The 18099-nt window shown below is 35.7% G+C and overlaps 1 protein-coding gene across 2 annotated transcripts in view; it reads right to left on the bottom strand.

Moving 5' to 3' along the window:
- Positions 1-6496: 6496 nt before the first annotated feature.
- mrps35 (mitochondrial ribosomal protein S35) overlaps positions 6497-18099 on the bottom strand; it is a 33564-nt gene continuing 21961 nt past the window's right edge. The window contains exons 8-9 of one of the 2 annotated variants that reach the window (XM_069903779.1): positions 13000-13190; positions 6497-7705 (exon numbers count right to left, since the gene is read on the bottom strand). In XM_069903779.1, the coding sequence (XP_069759880.1) occupies positions 13014-13190 (177 nt within the window). In that variant the 3' untranslated portion in view covers positions 6497-7705; positions 13000-13013. The remainder of the gene's footprint in view (positions 7706-12999; positions 13191-18099) is intronic. The other variant, XM_069903780.1, reaches the window with a different exon arrangement.

The following is an 18099-nucleotide window of genomic DNA, read 5'->3' as shown; positions in this document are numbered from 1 at the left end:
ATTTACTTGAACGAAAACAGACAGTTATAAATTCTTGTTTGAATCTACATATGCAATCAAAGCAGGAATAAATTATAAGCTTGATTCCATAATTATTGATCTTAAAATTATGTAAAGTGGTGGCATCAATAAAAATTGCATATTATGACATAAAAGTCCAAAACAATTTGGAAATAATATGCAAATATTGTCTGAATTGAATAATGGAACATATATTGCTTAAGAATATTTAAGAATTTATATATAAGAATATAGTGATAAACTAAGAAATTAAATTTTACTTTCCTATGTCTGATCTATGGGAAACATACCGTATTTGCCCTAAAATTAGGTTATTGAGTACTTGATTATTTTCCATTATGACTTAGGTTGAAACTTAAGTTGGATACAATGACAATTATTGTACAAAATAAATTAATACAATCTCAAGATGTAACCTAGAGTATTTTGTTTCTGTCCCATTATTTTAAACATCAAAAGAAAATTGCGTGACTAATAACTGATGGTCAAATTAAATTTATCAGTTCAATATTAACAAGATCTAATGCCACTAACATTAAATTTGCCAATTATTTTATTAATTTGCAGCAAAATAAAGTTTATTTCAAAATTATGATGTGTTGATATTTAAAGTTACTTAAATTAATTTAAAGGTGAAACTATTTTCTTCAGGCAAAGAAAGTAATTATTGAGATGTTCTGAAATGGCCTACTACAACAATTAAAACTGATAAAACACAAATCATATTTCCTAAGAAAAGTTCAATTAAATTTATGTGTATATGTGTGTAATCCAAGATGAGTCCCATTATGATGGGGGTAAAGGGTGTCTCTGGAGTGAAATACATATAACAAGGAACCTGTGGTTTGGAGAGTCTTTTAAAAGTGATGTTTTATGCCAGCCTAAAACTTGGATGCTTCACAGAATCATGGTTCATCACAAATCCCTATGCACCCTTTGCAAGTGGATGCCTTGACTTCCTCATTGGAAGACCACAGAGAGTACAGATCAGAAACAACATTTCCTCCTCACTAACAACCAACATAGGCACACTTCAAGGATGCGTGCTTAGCACACTGTTCTACTGTAATCTACACTGTTCTACACCTAGTCCAGTATCAAATCATATCATATAAATACATAGATGTGGCATGTTGTATGGGAGTGTGCCACTTTAAATGAGTACTGAATTTATGCCAGTAATGCAATATGCATGGACAAGGCTATGATCAAATTTTCCATTAAAATGAAGTATATTGCAAGCAGCTGCTTTCTTCCATCTGAATATAGATGGCAAGGTTGGCGTAGCAGTTAGCACAGCGCTTTTACAGCCACCAGCGATCGGGACTATGGTTTGAATCCCACGCTGTATGGAAGGAGTCTGTACATTCTCCCCTGTGTGCTCCAAAACGTACAGAGGGTGTAGGTTAATTGGGTGTAATTGGGCGGCACAGACTTGTGGGCCAAAATGGCCTGTTACTGTGCTGTATGTCTAAATATGGTTTTCTCTGACTGGTATTTATATTTATTCTTCTGGATAATGGCAATTTTACAAATATAAAATAATAAACAACTTTATCCATGAGACAATTTGGGTAAATATATTTGTTATTTTCTCCTTGTGGCCATTCAATCAAATACTTCTCCTGTTATCCCAACTATACATTCTCCTCCCATCTCCTTTGAGGTCTCTATTCCATTTTTCCATTTCATTCATCTCTCTTGCATCTGCTCTGATGATGAGAACTTCTGAAATGTCTTTTTTTTCTTTAAATATGACTTTAAATTGCAATATTCCATATCTCGTCTGTATCGTGCACCTGCTCCCTGCAAAAACAAGGAGTGTTTCCCCAGCCCTGACCTTCCAGCCACTGAATTCAACAGATCAGCCTCTGCAACCTTCATTTGTCAGACATATATTCCCCTCTCTCTTTGTTCCTATCATTACTGCTATTTCATCCCTATCAACCACCTCTTTGACAGGAGTTTCCACATAACTACAGGAGTTAGAATCCTGCAGCATGGAAATAAGTCCTTTGGTTCACATCAAGTGCCATTTGACATTAATCTTATTCTAATTCAATTTTCTTTCTTTTTCAAATGACGACTATTTTAAGTTTGAGAAACACCATTTCTTCTTCCATTTAGACGCATTGCAGCCTCCTTTTTATGCTGTAAAGTTACCCATCTCAATTTTAATTTATTTTCTCTCTCCATAGGCCCTACCTGATTTGCTGGGCATTTTAAGTTATCACAACAACTCTGACCTGAGTTTATATTTCCCTTTGTTCATTTTCTAATTGCTCTCATTAATTTTTCTCTCCAATGGATACATTGTGTAATTACCTTTGCAACCCTACTCTCACCTTTTTCAGATAATTCCTCTTTCCTACCCATCTGTCCCCATCTTCAACTTAAAACTAACTTGTTTTCTCACCTTCCCAGTTCTGAAGAAGGACCTGACATATTGACCTGGTTTCTCTGTGCACAGATGCTGATCTGGTCTGTTTTGCTGGCATTGCATTTATTTTCTTTGTTTGTACCAAGTCCAAAGTTAATTTGAGCTTGAGTTCTCTTCCTCCCACCCCTCCAACTCTTCAGTAAAAAAAAAACAATTTAAAAATATTTGGGGATAGCAGAAAAGCTGACCTTATGGGTTTCAGCTAAAAGGATGACCTTATCTCAGAATAACTAACATATAATTGTTAAACCAAGTTTACTAAGCTGGCTACCTACATCATTATATTTATATTATTACTTATTTACATGGGCACAATGGTACATAACCCCATATTTATTCAATAAACTTGCTCTGCCCTTAGAAAATTGGTTCACTTAATTCATAAAATTTTAAAGGCTCAAAATACATAACTTGCATTTAAAATATGATTCACTGACAAAAATCAGGCAGTTAATGCCCACCCTAAATTCTCCTTGAGAAATTGATTATAATCCTAATTCTTAACTCACAGTCACTTGTGTTGAACAAACTTCCCAGTGCTATTAAAGGGGGAGTTCACAGATACTGACTGGCAACAATAGCAGGAAGATTGATGTGCAATTTAGATGTCATGGCTTCCAATATATCTTTTCCTCTTTTTGGATGTTTTGGATTTATGAAGTGGTGCCATAAAGTTTTTGGCAAACTATATTAATGTATTCTGTCAATGCTACAGGCCACATCCATAAATTTTGGCAGTAGAGGGAGTGGCTGTTCAAAATGGTATGAGATGTACCAAACAAACAGGCTGCTGAGGCCTGGATGTTGCTGTGCTTTGCAGGATTGGCATTCATCCAGACAAATTGGAAGCATTCAATTATACTCCTAATTGGAGCCTTGTCGATCTGAGGAAACAGTAGCAGTCGAAATAATTGCACATATACAGATTTAACAATTTGGGCAAAACTATGTGGAAAAACATATTTTAATGGAGTGATTATGACCTAATTACCTGTACAGGTGACGCAAATTAAACTGTACATTCAGAAGGACATTGGAGAGGCACGAGAAAGGAAGTAATTTCCAGGATGTTAAGGAAAGACCAGGATGGGGGGAAAAAAGATTCACACAACTGCTCTACTAGAAACGGACATAGACTCAATTGATGAAAATAGCTTTCTTCGGTTGAGTGCATGCCTTCACAGCCTTACAGGCTACAAAATGAAGCCAGGCAGAATCATAAACTCACAGATAAGCACAATGGATTCTATGCTCATTTCTAGCAGAGGGCCAGCAAACGAGTGGAAAACATCTCTTCTACCTCAACCTCAAGCACACCTGTACCCCTGTCACTGATCAGATGTCAGATGTGCCTTTTGGAGCGAGTCCATGGAGAGTTACTGGACCATATTTGCTGGTCTGTCCTCTGTGCCTATGCAGACCAAGTAGCAGCTGTATTCACAACTGCAACCTCCCTCTTCAACAGGCTGAAGTATACCCTTGCTTCAAGGAGGCCACTAACATCCCAGTGCCAAAGAAGAATGAAGCGATGGGCCTAAATGACTACCGGCTGGTGGCTCTGATGTCCACCATCATGGTATTTTGAGAGGTTGGTCATAGTTCACATTAAGTGCAGCCCACCAACATCGTTGACCCTCTCCAATTCACAAACTGCTGAAGTAGGTCTACAGAAGATGCCACCTCCCAGGTTAAAAAATCAGCTGTGGAGCAACAAGGACTTCTATGTCAGATTACTATATATTGACTACAACAAAATAGTACCAAAGTAAACCATTGTAACCTTGGTCTCAGCACCAACCTCTCCCATTAGATATTTGACTTTCTATTATGCAGGCCACAATCAGTGAGGATTGGTGACAGCAACTCCTCCACAATCATCCTCAATACAAGGGGACTTCAAGGCTCTATAGTCAGCCCTCTATGATATTCCACATACACTCACAGCATGGCCAATCTCAGCTCCAACTCCATCTATAAATTTGTAGATGACACCACCAGTGTAGGAAAAGATTTATAACAACTACCAAATGGGATATAAAAGTGAGATAGAGGGATTTGTGGTTTGATGGCAGGACATCAACCTCTCCCTCGATGACAGCAAGACCAAAGAGCTGGTTATAGACTTCTGGAGGAGGGGCAGAGCTCACACCTGGTCTGGGTACACAGTGCTGAGGTGGAAATAGTGGACACCTTTAAGTTCCTTGGGGTAAACATCTTCAGTGACGTGATAGTCCATTCATGTCAGTGCAATAGCCAAGGAAGTGCTTTGCCCCCTTTACTTAGTCAGAAGTCTTAGGAAAGTTGCCGCATCCTGCTTTGTTTAACAAGTTATACCAATGCAGTATCGAAAGCATCTTATCAGGGTGCATCACTGCTCTACACAAGTCTGCAAGAAAATGCAGAGGGTTGTGAGCATGGCTCAGTCCATCAAACATACACTCCTCCACTCCATTAACTCCAGATGCTTCGGAAAAGCAGCCATCACATTAAAAGATTCATCCCACCCACCACACTCATTTCCCACCATCTCCCCATCTTGTCAAAAAGACAAGCAACAAGTGTGAGATTATGCACACTGGATTCAAGGACAGTTTCTTTCTTGCCACTATCAGACTCCTGAATGAACCTAAAATATAATTATGTTGCCTTTTCTCTAGACCAGCTGATTTCTCTGTGATTCTCTAATTTTGAACCATCTGACTTGTGGTACTTATGTCTGAGGTGTCTATTGGTCTGCTTGCAAAACAATCTCCACCGCTGAATTTTTGATACATGTGGCAATTAACTTTTAACTTGACAATATTTATCTTTCTGAGGTGATTGTATGATTGAAATAATTGGCTCTGACAACTCCAACTCTCTTCCATTTTGCTGGGTATAATGGTGGAGAATTTTTCCCTTCATTCCCACACACTTCAATTTTACAGCTCTGGATTGGAAGTCCTTCATCCAGCACTTACTCAAGAACTTCCTTGATGTTGAGCTGTTATTTTCACCTGATCTTTGGAATTCTGCTCATATTTGGGCCAAGGTGTAAAAAGATTGAAACAGAGGCTGGACTGAAAAAAGACTGTTAGTGGTAACAGCAAACAGCCAAGATACTCTCCAGCTTTGAAAGATGACTAAATACAGGCTCCATTAATGGCCATATGCAAGGAACAGACCAAGATGGAAAATCCATTAGAGAAACTTGGGGAAATGATATGACTCCCCCAGGAGTGACAAGTGTCGGAAGTCTTAACAAAGATTACCGGAGTTAATCTTCCTGGTTACCCAGAATGATATTTATTGTGAAATTTTATAGCTATTAGTAATAATCTTACAGAGTATCAATTATCGTTTACTAAGATTGCACTGGCAATAGCCAAGAAATGTGTGGCAGTCAAATGGAAGTTGAATACACCAATCACTTTGGCAAGATGGATATCAGAAATGGACAGTTGTATCCCTATGGAAAAGATTACTTATAATTTGCAAAACAAACACGATACATTCCTCAAGACCTGGCAAATGTATTTAAATGAGATTGATGCACAAGTATAATATTGCTGTTGTAAATTTATGATCTTCCCTCGATTTTATACTATTTTTATATTTATTTTATAAAATAGACTGTAAGCTCTGGCGATGGATGGAAAGACCCTGCATCCATTTATTCTGTTTAAGTTAAGGGGAAGGGGGTAGCAGGGGCGGGGGGGGGGGGGAGGGGGGAGGGGGCTTGAATTTTATTGCTTGGAAATTTTATTTTTTGGTTGATTTTTTTGTTACAAATATTTATGAAAATTTGTATTTTTTAAGAAGGATTTTTATTCTGTATAAATGGCATATAGACTGTTTTCTACTATATTTATGTAAAAGATGTATATTTGACTTATGTTTGAAAACCAAAATAAAATATTCATAAAAACAGATGGAAAATCCATTCAACATTTCAGGTGTGATGGCTAAAAATCTTCAACCTTGCCTTTTATACTTTTTTTTTCAATCTTTTTATTATTATTATAATTTATAAACACATACAGTTCAAAGAGATATAAAAAAATACATAGTAAGTAATGAATTAATACAGAGATTCCTTTTATACTTTTGTGCTGGCCGAAATCGCCATTGAAGATGATAATATTCATAAGCTCCCATTCATGACTGGATGAGGCAGGACAGAAGGTTTTAATCTGGTCTGTTGGTTACAGAATATTGCTGAGTGTTCTTTGCATTAAATGATTTAATGTACCATTTAAGTTTTATGTATGTCTGATGTTGCCCTGGCAAACTCTGGTGGGTTAGAAAAAGGCATAGTTCACTGCTTACAAAAAAACTTGAGGTTTCAAGGCTCATTCTAACTCTCCAAAAGATTTAAGCAGTTGTGATAGTAACAATTTCCTTAATTTTGAAATTATGATTCCTGTGCCAAACAATCAATTATAGTTTAAGAAAAGCAGATGACAGACTTGATATTTTTGGAAAGGAATGGTTTCCTTTTTCCACATCAGTAATTATGTAGCTGCTATACTGGTACATTTTGCAACATCAAACCAAAAATTAAATAATCATGTTTTGCTATTGAACACTTACACTTTGTAGTTAAAAACCTTGAAACTGTGGAAATGGAGAATGCCAAGTCAAGTGGCATCTTGAATACCTAAAAGATTTATTATTCCCTTTGTCAAAAAAGCATTGCAGTTTCTTCTAACCTTTCTGGGAATAGGTGATTAAAATCAAGATTAAAAATGTTGCAACTTTTTGACAATATTTGAGGTAAAAAAGGACAGCAGGATTTTTGGAATATTAGCATGCCAGCTTTCATATTGTTCAAATAAAAAATGTCGAACAGGTTTCGATACACAATTTGTCATTCATTGAAACATTTGATCTACAATTGAGCTTTGTACATTTCAATAACATTTTTCTCATTTCCCAATCTATCATTCAGAGTAGTTTTTAAAAAAATGAACATGTGAGGCATTTACCCAATAATATCTTCTCGGTTATATTGTTAATGCTATTATCAGAACTCTTGCATGCACAGTACTACAAGTACTTAACCTTGCTGCCAAAATACTCAAGTATTTAACATTGTCATAAGTAACCCAAGAGATACAATTAAAAAAGCATACAATAATGACATTATAGCTAGCGGGCATGGATTTTTATAAGTTGTCTGCAAATAATATCTTCTGATCACTCATGTAATTTTATGTCACCAACTTTCACCCTCTCAGACCATTTTGTTGCAGCTGAAACCTGCTGAGGTGAAAAAGGGAAACATAAGGGGAAACAAGAAGGACCAGATGGGGCTGGATGGAACCAGATTGGAGTGGGTTAAATGTGGGGATAGAGGTGGATGTAAGGATGAAGGATTCAGGGATGGGGGGGAGGGAAGGGGAATAGAGGAGAGGGGAGGTTAGTTCCCATTGTCATCTTCTTTATTTATTGGATTCTAGCACTGGTAGCCTTTTTTCCCTACTCATCAACTGCCACGTGCTGTCCTCCCTCCGCTAGCCCATATTGCTTAATTTGGCTTTTCTCTCTCTAGCATCTATCAATCACCCCATCTTAATCTCCCAATTCCACCATCCTTCAGTCATCCTTCACCCTCCCGAGTTCATTAATTCACAAGTCCCCACTGTCTAATCCCTCCTACCCTCTCCTTCTTAGACAAGTGATGTCTCTTCATGATTACTATTCCTTTCCCTGCCACAGATGCTGCTTGACACACAGATTGCTTTGTTGCAAACGAACTGTTCATCATTTATCAGGCTTGAATAAAAACTATGTATGCCTTTTAAAACTTACATTGTTAAGTTTGTTTTGGATATTTGAATGGACATGAAGAAAGTTACATAGTTTTGCCATATTCAGGATTTCAATAAAGAAAACATAGATATACATGAAACATATACATGAAAGATATATAAAAGTCAAATAGAATTTTTAGATCACATTTGGCCAAAGCATCCAGGCGCATTCCATTGTTAGAATGAGTAAAATTCTTTTTGCACCTTTGATGCAAATCAAACACCGTCATTGAAACCACATTCCTGTTATCGTACCAAAACTAGAGAACAAATTATCACTTTGCCATGACAACTCCAATGTGATATCAAGCTTTTCCAAAGAAATTTGATTTATCGTTTTGTGGAAAGTTGGATAAAGGTTGGAAAAGAATAGAAAAGTTCAATAAGCTGGGAATTATAAATTGGTTTATTAGTGCACAAGGTTTTATAGGAGCTGACCTGTGACTGTACTGGATTTCTGACAACATTCTGCAAAGAACTAATCCACTGTCACAGTGAAATACCTTTCATTAAGAGTCCAACATTTTTAGCAGGAAAGTATTGACTTGGGTGGTATTTAGTGACAAACGTGAGATTTGTCTTTGCAGATTAAGAGATATCCAAAGCAGTAAAGCTATTTCTTATGGCTAGTGTCAACAATGTCACCTCCTTCAAAAAGAAACACATCACAGACTTTCAGAAGACAGATAGAGCTCACTTCCTGGTTCACATCATTGTGGAGATAGTAGAAGGCTTTAAGTTCCTAGGGAACCTGAACTGGATGGGGACCAATATCCTGGCAGGCAGGTTTGCTTGAGCTGTCGGAAGGGTTTAAACTAGTTTGGCGGGGGGGGGGGGGGGGGGATGGGGTGGTAATCAGAATGTGAGTGCAGAGATTAGGTTAAAAGGGAACCAGGGTCTTAGGGTCAAGAAAGTGGAAAATAGAAAAAAGTAAAAAAATAATGTGCAGGAAAGATGACTAAAAGAACAGGCCAGATGAAAATCAGGATAATTTGCTGTAAAATAGAAATACAGCAAAATTAGAAACAGACACTGGTCTATTGTACTTAAATGCATTAGGAAGACAGTAGATGACCTTGTTGTACAGCTACAGATTAAAAGATATGACATTGTGGGCATCATTGAATGGAGGTGATTGGGAGCTGAATGTCCAAGGGTATACAGTGTATAGGAAAGATAGGCAGGTAGGTAGAGGGGGTGGCATGGCCCTGATGGTAAGCAATGATATTAAATCACTAGAAAGAAGGGACATCGGGTCAGAAGTTGTAGAATCCCTATGGGCTAAGTTAAGAAATGGCAAGGGTATAAGGACCCTATTAGCAGTTATATACAGGCCCCAAACAGCTGCCAGGAAGTGGACTATGAGCAACAGCTGGAAATAGAAAAAGCATGTTGGAAGGAAATGTCAAAATAATTATGGAGGATTTTGACATGAAAGGGGATTGAGAAAGTCAGGAAGGTACAATCTCAGGAGAGAGAGTTTGTAGAATGCCTACAGGATGGCTTTATGGAACAGCTTGTCAATAAGCCCACCACGGTATCAGTGGCTTTGGATTGGGTGATGAGTAATGAACTTAACGTGATTAGAGAATTAAAGGTAATGGAACCCTTAGGAAGTAGTGATCATATTATGATTGAGATCTGTTTCAAATTTGAAAAGGTAAAGCTGATACCAGGTGTGTCAATATTTCAGTGGAACAAAGGAAATTAGAGGTATGAGAGAGGAATTGGCCCGTTGACTGGAAAAATAAGTAAGATGGAGGGACAGCAGAGCAGAATTGGATGATATTTCTACATGAAATAAGGAAAGTGCAGGATAGATATATTCTAAGAAAAAAGAAAATTATGAATGGAAAAATGGCACAAATGTGTCTAACTAGAGAGGTTAAGGCTAAAATCAAATCAAAAGGAAGCAAAAATTAGTGGAAAAACAGAGGACTGGGAAACTTTTAAAAACTTACAGAGACAAAGAAAGTCATTAGAAAAGAAAAGGTGAATTATGAAAGGAAGTTGTCAAATATATGAAAAGTAAAAGAGAGACATGGGTAGATATAGGACCGATTGAAAATGATACTGGAGAAATTATAATGGGTAACAAAGAGATGGCATCAGTCTTCTCTGAGGAAGACAATAGCAATATAGCTGATAGCCAGAGGTCTCAGGGAATAAAATTAAGTACTTTCAAGATTACTAGAGAAATTGTGCTTAGTCAGTTCAATGGACCAAAGATAGACAAGTCTCCCAAACGAGATGAGGTGCACCCACTGGTTCCACATGGAGGTGGCTTTGGAGATTGTGGAGGCATTGGAAATGATTTTCCAAAAATCAATACACTGTGGCATGGTGCTGGAGGATTGGAAGGTGGTACATGTTGTTCCACTATTTAAGAAAGGAGGGAGGCTTGTGATCTAGGGGTAAACACCTCCAACAACCTGTCCTGATCCAACTACATCGACACAACATCCAAGAAAGACCATCAGAGCTTCTACTGCTTCAGATGCCTAAGGAAATTTGTCATGTCACAATCATCCCTGGATCCCTTAATAATTTCAAATTTTCCACCATTGAAAGCATTCTTTCATGGCACATCACTGCATGGTATGGAATGCGCCCAGCTGAGGTCAGCAAGAAATTGCAGAGAACTGTGAAAGTAGCTCAGATCAAAGCGACCCCATACGCACTTCCCACTATCTTAGAAAAACATCTAACATATTTAAGCGCTCATCCCTCCATGGCCACACTCCCTCCTCCTACAAGGAAGATTCATGAGGGTGAGATCATGTACCACCAGATTTAAGGACAGTTTCTCACTAATCTCAGACTTCCGAACGAAACTCACAATAGTTCAATTCTGATGTCCTTGTTCAGTTTTAACTGACAATTCTTTGTAACTCTGCACTCCGACCTGTGCTTTTATTACTATGAATGGGTCACCCGCTGAATTGCACAGAAAACAAACTTTCTCACTTTGGTTTGTGGCAATAAGCTTTGACTGAGAATACTTATTTCTGTTGTAATCTTAAAAATGATACCTTTTAAGATAAAACACATCCAACTCACAGCTAATTTGTGCTTTTTAAAAAGTTATAAGCCATCTCTATTTTAAAGCATTATTTCTGCACACCTGATTTGGAAGCATCGAGATAAACCAGCTGTAACTTCAAAAAAGATAGGCTACATCCTAATCAAAGAAATAACTGGAAGTGAAATGCAAAGTCATATGCATATTTTTAGAGTGCTCTCCTACTTTTCAAACATATTAAATTCTACATTGTATTCAGGCCAAAAAATCTTCTTGAGGTTGATAAGTAAAAGTTTTTATTTTGGTTCCCCTGGCTTGCACCTGCAGTTCTAAATGATTCACTGTGGTTGAGTATTTCTTGGAAACAAGAGAAGCATTTGCAATGAGAATGCTCATTTTAACCTGTTTATAAAGAGCTGCATTTTTGAGAATCTTATGAACAGATACAAAAGCAAAGATTGTAAAGATGTAGCTGACATTTATTAAGTTTCTTAATAAAAAAAATTGATATTGAAAATCAGAGATACTTTAAACTTACTGGAAACTCAGAAGTTAGTTAAAATGATCATTTGAACCTCCTACTCCCCTATTCTGGGAGTCACTTGTGTTATTTGAAGTGTCAAATCATTTCATACTCACCTTCATTAAATAAGAAACACACTGCCAAGATCAATAAACTAACATCTGCTTTTAGTGAAATGGATCAACACAACACAGTTTGTCCATCCCCAGAATTATACAAGCAATCTCTTGATTTACAAGCAGATTTGATCTTATATCAACTACACAGGCAGAGTGGTTATTAATGCAAACTCGTGGTTCACATTACGAATACGGGGAAAAGACAAGCTGTCTATAAGCCTACCAATCAAGGCTGATACTCCAAATTAGAGACCCCTCCAATAACAACATTTGATCCCACCAAAATCAATGCTGTCATTAAATCTTTCTGCTCATCACTCTACAAATCTGAACACGCTTCTGATGACACCAAAATAAACCAGTTTCTTAACAATTTTATAACCATAATCAGGTCAAATTGACATCTCACTCAATTTGGATCAGATTATACTATTGATTAAAGCAATACAGTCTCATAGAGCTCCAGGCTCTGATGGATTTCCAATGGAGTTTTATAAAAAATTTAATGATAAACTAACCCCATTATTATAATGTGTTTAATGAAGCACTGGAGTGAAGAGTTTTACCAACTACTTTAACCCAAGTATCAATAATTTTACTCCTGAAGAAAGGCAAAGATCCAACCATATGTGGCTCCTATAGGCTGCTATCTCTGCTTAATGTTAGCCAAGATCATAGCATCTTGACTAAAAGGAGTGCTACCAAAGATCAGATCTGAAGTGCAGAATGGTTTCATAAAACAGCATCACATGTTCTTTAACATTTGAACACACTTCATCATTTACTTTAAAAACTAAATAAAGTCTCTGGAAATTGTAATTTCGCTAGATGCTGAAAAAGCTATTGTTAGGGTAGAGTGGAAGTATCTTTTTGCAGTATTATAGAAATTTGGATTTGGTAACAAAGTTTACCTCCTGGATTCACCTTCTATACACCAGATTACTTTCTATACACAACATCCACAATCAATAATCTCTCTATTCTGAATTGGAATGCAGTACACAAGGGTGTCCCCTACCTCCTCTTATTTTTGCTACTGTAATCAAACCATTATCAATTATGTTACAGTTTTCCCCTACCTTTAAAGGCATTGTCAGAAATGGACTTGAAAAGTGAGTTTCATTGTATGATGATGACTTGCTGCTGTTTGTAACACACCCGCAGATAAGCATTCCCTCCATTCTATCCATTCTGGAGTTTGGCTCTTTTTCAGGTTAAAAATTGAATCTTCAAGAGTGAATGTTAGTCCTTCACCAGAGCAGCTCTGTAACTTAACCAATCAGATTCTAATTTTAATACATGGTAAACCAAAGGTATCAAATATCATCAGTTTCAGATTCAATATTTTTATTACAGTTTACAATAATAATACAAAAAGTATAAGCTATATTTATCTAAATATAAAGAGGTAACATGAAAAAGAAAATATACAAAAGAAAAACTTACTCAAGAAAATCTGTTACATATAAACCAATATCATAACAATCAAGCAAAAAATGGAAATAATCAGTTATAACATGGCTAATTGATAAAGATAAAACAGAATAAATTGATACTATACTACAAATTCTACCCCATTCCGTTCCAAAGTTTTTTGGTAAATACATACAATTTCACTACCATTAAAAAAAAACCCAAACTCTCATGACAAGATCTAAATGATCTTACAGATTATGAAAAAAAATTAATAAAAGGACCCCATAAGCTTGAAAAGTTTAATTCTGTAACATTAGATGAACATCTGATTTTTTCCCCCCAAAGTCAGACATGCCATCATATCATGTAATCATTGAGTGTGAGTAGGAGGGACAGCATCTTTCCGTCTCATCAATATCGACCATGTACCAATTGAGATGCAGTTAATTTCAAATCAACTACCTTAGTTCATTCAAAAGGAGCAATTAGAGAATTAGGTATAAGATTTGCATTAACTATACGTATAAGGTACAAAAAATATCTTGCCAAAATAAAGGAACAAGACAAAACATATGTAATAAAGACCCCTCTTCAGTCTTACATCTATCACAATTTGAAGAAATATTAGGATAAAGTTTAGCCAATTGAGCTTTAAAAAAGTAGGATCAATGTACCACCTTAAATTGTAAAAGCGAATGATGGGCACATACAGAGGAGATATTTACTAATTTTAATGTAGAATTCCATGTAGTATTCAAGAATGAGAGCTGAAGATCTTGGTCCCATAATTTTATAATCTTATCTAGAGAGTTATTCCGAGACTAATAATAAATCATGTATATCTGATATCATCTTTTTTTTTTACAGTTTAAAATTATAAATCATCCCTATTGTATTTATAGCAAGGACCTGAGGAATACTCAATGATAGTGAACTGAAAAAAAAACTTCCTAATTTGTAAATATCTAAAAAAACTGATACTTAGGTAATTTAAATTTAAAAGATAGTTGTTCAAATGAAGCTAAATTATTATCAATAAATAAATCCTGAAAAGATTGGATACCCAAGTTAACCCATTCATGAAAAGTAGAGTCTTGAACAGAAGGTGGAAAAAACAATTAACTGATATAGGGCTAGCAAGTAAAAATCTACGAAATCAAAAAATTTTCTAAATTGTAACCAAATTCTCAAATTATGTTCAACAAAATTATCAGTTAATTTGGAAGCAGAAAAAGGTAATGGCGCTACAAGTATTGAAATAAGAGAATATTTTTTAGTAGAATTAATTTCTAAATTAATCCAATTTGGAGTATCCATTACAGTGAATCCAAAAAAATGATACATCTAATATTAGCTGCCCCATAATAAAATCCAAAATTAGGTAAAGCCAAGCCGCCTTTCTTTTTAGGGGTTTGAAGGAAAACTTTATTAAGATAAGAACATTTATTTTTCCAAATATAAGTAAGAAAATTCTCTTTAAACAAATTATTTTTTTTTGTAATAGTAACACCTAAATAATTAAACTGATTTTTAGCTACTTCAAACAGAAGGTTCAGTATATAAAGAACCAGAATACTTCAATAATACTTTTCTGAAGATTTAATTTATAACCTGAAAATTGGCAAAATTGATTAAGCAATGACAAAATGGATGGAATTGAATGATCTGGATCTGAAATGTACAATAAGAGATCATCTGCATGTAAGGAAACATTATGAACACTTCCACTTCTTAAGATTCCAAAATATCATTCGATTGGTGAAAGGCCATGGCTAATGGTTCTAATGCCAAATTGAATAAAAAAGTGTTAAGAGGACACCCTTGCCTAGTTCCACGGTAAAGATTAGAAGGTTTAGATTTTAAAGAATTGGTAAGGATTGAGGCAACAGAAGATAAATACTGTATATCAATTTAATACAATTGATAAATTTAGGGCCAAAATTAAACATTTCTAATTTTAAAAAAAAGTCCTATTCCACCCAGACAAAAGCTTTTTCAGCATCTAAGGACATAACACATTCATCAAAGGATGAGACAGGAGAATAATTTAATAAATGACAGATATTAAACTGTGAATAATGACCATTAATACAACAAATTTGATCCTCAGAAATAATAAGCATAATGTTCTCCAACCTACAGACCAATATTTTAGACAGAACTTTAGCAACAGTATTCAAAGGAGAAATTAGCCTATATGAGGAAAAATCAGATAGATCCTTATTCCTTTTGGGAATAAGTGAAATTGAGGCTTCACAACAGTAAAAGATTCAGAAAAAAAAAATGAATTTAATAGGGTGCCAATGTTGAGAAAAAAAGTTTTGTAAAACTCAGATAGGAGGCCATCAAGACTGATAACTTTGCCAGATGGTAAAGAGTTAATTATTGGAATTATCTCCTCAGAAGAAACAGGCTTTTCCAACACCATCTGGTTTTCTAATGAAAGCTTAAGAACAATCAAATTATCTAGAAATTTCCTCGTAAGAATTGAATCTGTAGAAGATTCTGATTTATAAATTTTGGAGTAAAATTGTCGAAATGCTTCATTTATCTCCACTTGGTCAGTAATAATAATCACATTATCTTTACGAATTTCTGAAGTAAGTTGATTAGCAGTAAAACCTTTCAATTAACTAGCTATCAGCTTTCATTCCTTATCACTGTGAATGTAAAATTTAGATTTACTCTGCAAAAGTTGAGCTTGAATAGGATATGTAAGAAGTAAATCATATTTAGTTTTTAATTCTATCCTTTTTTTAAAAAAAATTCAAGTTTCAAGGTCGCAGCATACTATTGATCTATGAGCATCATTTGATTGGCCAATTCATCTCTCTCCAAATTAGCTTTCTTTTTCACATTAGCCATAAATGAAATGATTTGACCTCTAATATAAGCTTTAAAGGAGTCCCACACTACTAAACGAGAGGCCTTCGAAGAGGAATTAGTTTCAAGAAAGAAAGCAATTTGATTTTTTATAAATTAAAAAAAAAATTGGGTTCAGACAATAAAATAGAATTCAAATGCCATTGTTTAATAGCTCTAAGAAAATTTAGAATATTAACTGATAATACCACCAGAGAGTGGTCAGAAATTAAAATGCTCACAGAATCAAAATTTATTGCTATGAACAAGTCATGACATTTGGTGTTTTGCGGCAGAAGCATTGTGCAAACATACATAACTATCTTATGACATTACAATAAAAAATAAAATAATAACAATAATTGTACATGAAGAGTAAAGTGTCTTTCATTCATTGATTATTCAGGAATTTGATGGCAGCGGTGAAGAAACTGTCCTTGTTCCGCTGAGTGGTCGTCTTTAGACTCCAAGTGTCTAATCTTATTACACTGGAAGTCTGATAGAGGTTCATGTAAATATCAGTTTCTTTATTAAACTGGAGAAAATCAAATAGACATTATGACGGTCCACTGGAAAACATTTTCACAAATGGCAACGCTTTATGCATTTTTCTCCAAATTATGAGTGCTTGTGGAGTAAATGAATAACTGAGATGGTTGTACCAGTTGTTACGAGCCCAGAGGATCCCAAAACCCAGCAATAGATATTCACTGACAAATGGTCACTTAAACAAAAGTTGCTTTTAATTATCTTTAAACATGAAAATAGAATCAAACTTTAACTTATCACTATTGACTTACTTAAACTAACAACCCCCTTCTAATTCTAAGCACATGTATGTAATGTGTGTGTGTGTGTGTGTGTGTGTGTGTGTGTGTGTAAGTTCAGAAAGGTTTTTTGATTCACAGTCCAATCTCACTTCTCATTCCTCCAAGTTCACTGGTTGCAGGCAAATCTTATACTGTGCACAGAATTTAACATTTATGAAGTTGATCAGATGCTTGAAAGGTAAATGGTTAACACTCAGGAAGGTTCGTGTTGGTTTTCAGTGAGAGATTTGCTGTTCCAGGACATTCACAACTGATGTATTTCCATCAGTCTCTTCAGTGTCTTGCTGATGAAACTTGTCCCTTCGGGTTTCTCCAGGTGATAAGTGATAATCTTTTACTTTCAGGTCACCACAGAGTTCCTTTTTGTTTTTCTTATTCAAAGTGAAGCATTAGACAGCCAGTCCTCTCCTTTGCATGAACCACAAGGGCCTTGACCAGGCCGTCTTCCAAGTGGAGCTTTCCACAAGCTTGCCAGCTTGTCCTGTTCCAGTCCCAGCTTCTGTTACTGGCTGTAACACTGTAGAAGTGATCTGTGTGTGTGTGTGTGTCTGTCTGTCTCTTAGAGAGAAAGCCTGTTTTTCTCTCTGCTTGCCAAACCACATGGCCCTCTTAGCACAGCAAGTACCCTTCCAGTCAGAAGGCAGCTCCGACAAGCTCTTTCATCTGTTGCCTTTTGTAAACAATCCATTAGTGAAGTCTCTTGGACATTCTCCAAAGCTCTTGCAAAAGCTGTGGAGCTGATATGTCTAGCATTAGCAGAACTACAGTATTTCAAGTAAAGTGTTTGTATGTAACCTACTCTAACGAACCTTTCCCAATTTATCTCCCAAAAACATATCTATATACTCTGTCACACAGTACAGTCAGTAATATTCTGATGATATTGTCAGCCTGGGGGGTGCATGCAAATATTTCTGTATACTGTATGCATGTTGGTTTTCCGTTAAAAAAGAAATTAGGAGCACAATATACATCTATCTAAGGTGCACTAAGTTGTTTTTGGTGCTCAATTAATTTTTTGTTTTTAAAAAGAGCATTTTAATGTATTGATCCTGCTTGGCATAACACATT

The sequence above is a fragment of the Narcine bancroftii genome, chromosome 11 (genome assembly GCF_036971445.1).
Source record: "Narcine bancroftii isolate sNarBan1 chromosome 11, sNarBan1.hap1, whole genome shotgun sequence".
Lineage (NCBI taxonomy): Eukaryota > Metazoa > Chordata > Chondrichthyes > Torpediniformes > Narcinidae > Narcine > Narcine bancroftii.
This window is presented reverse-complemented; position numbering and strand designations above follow the sequence as displayed.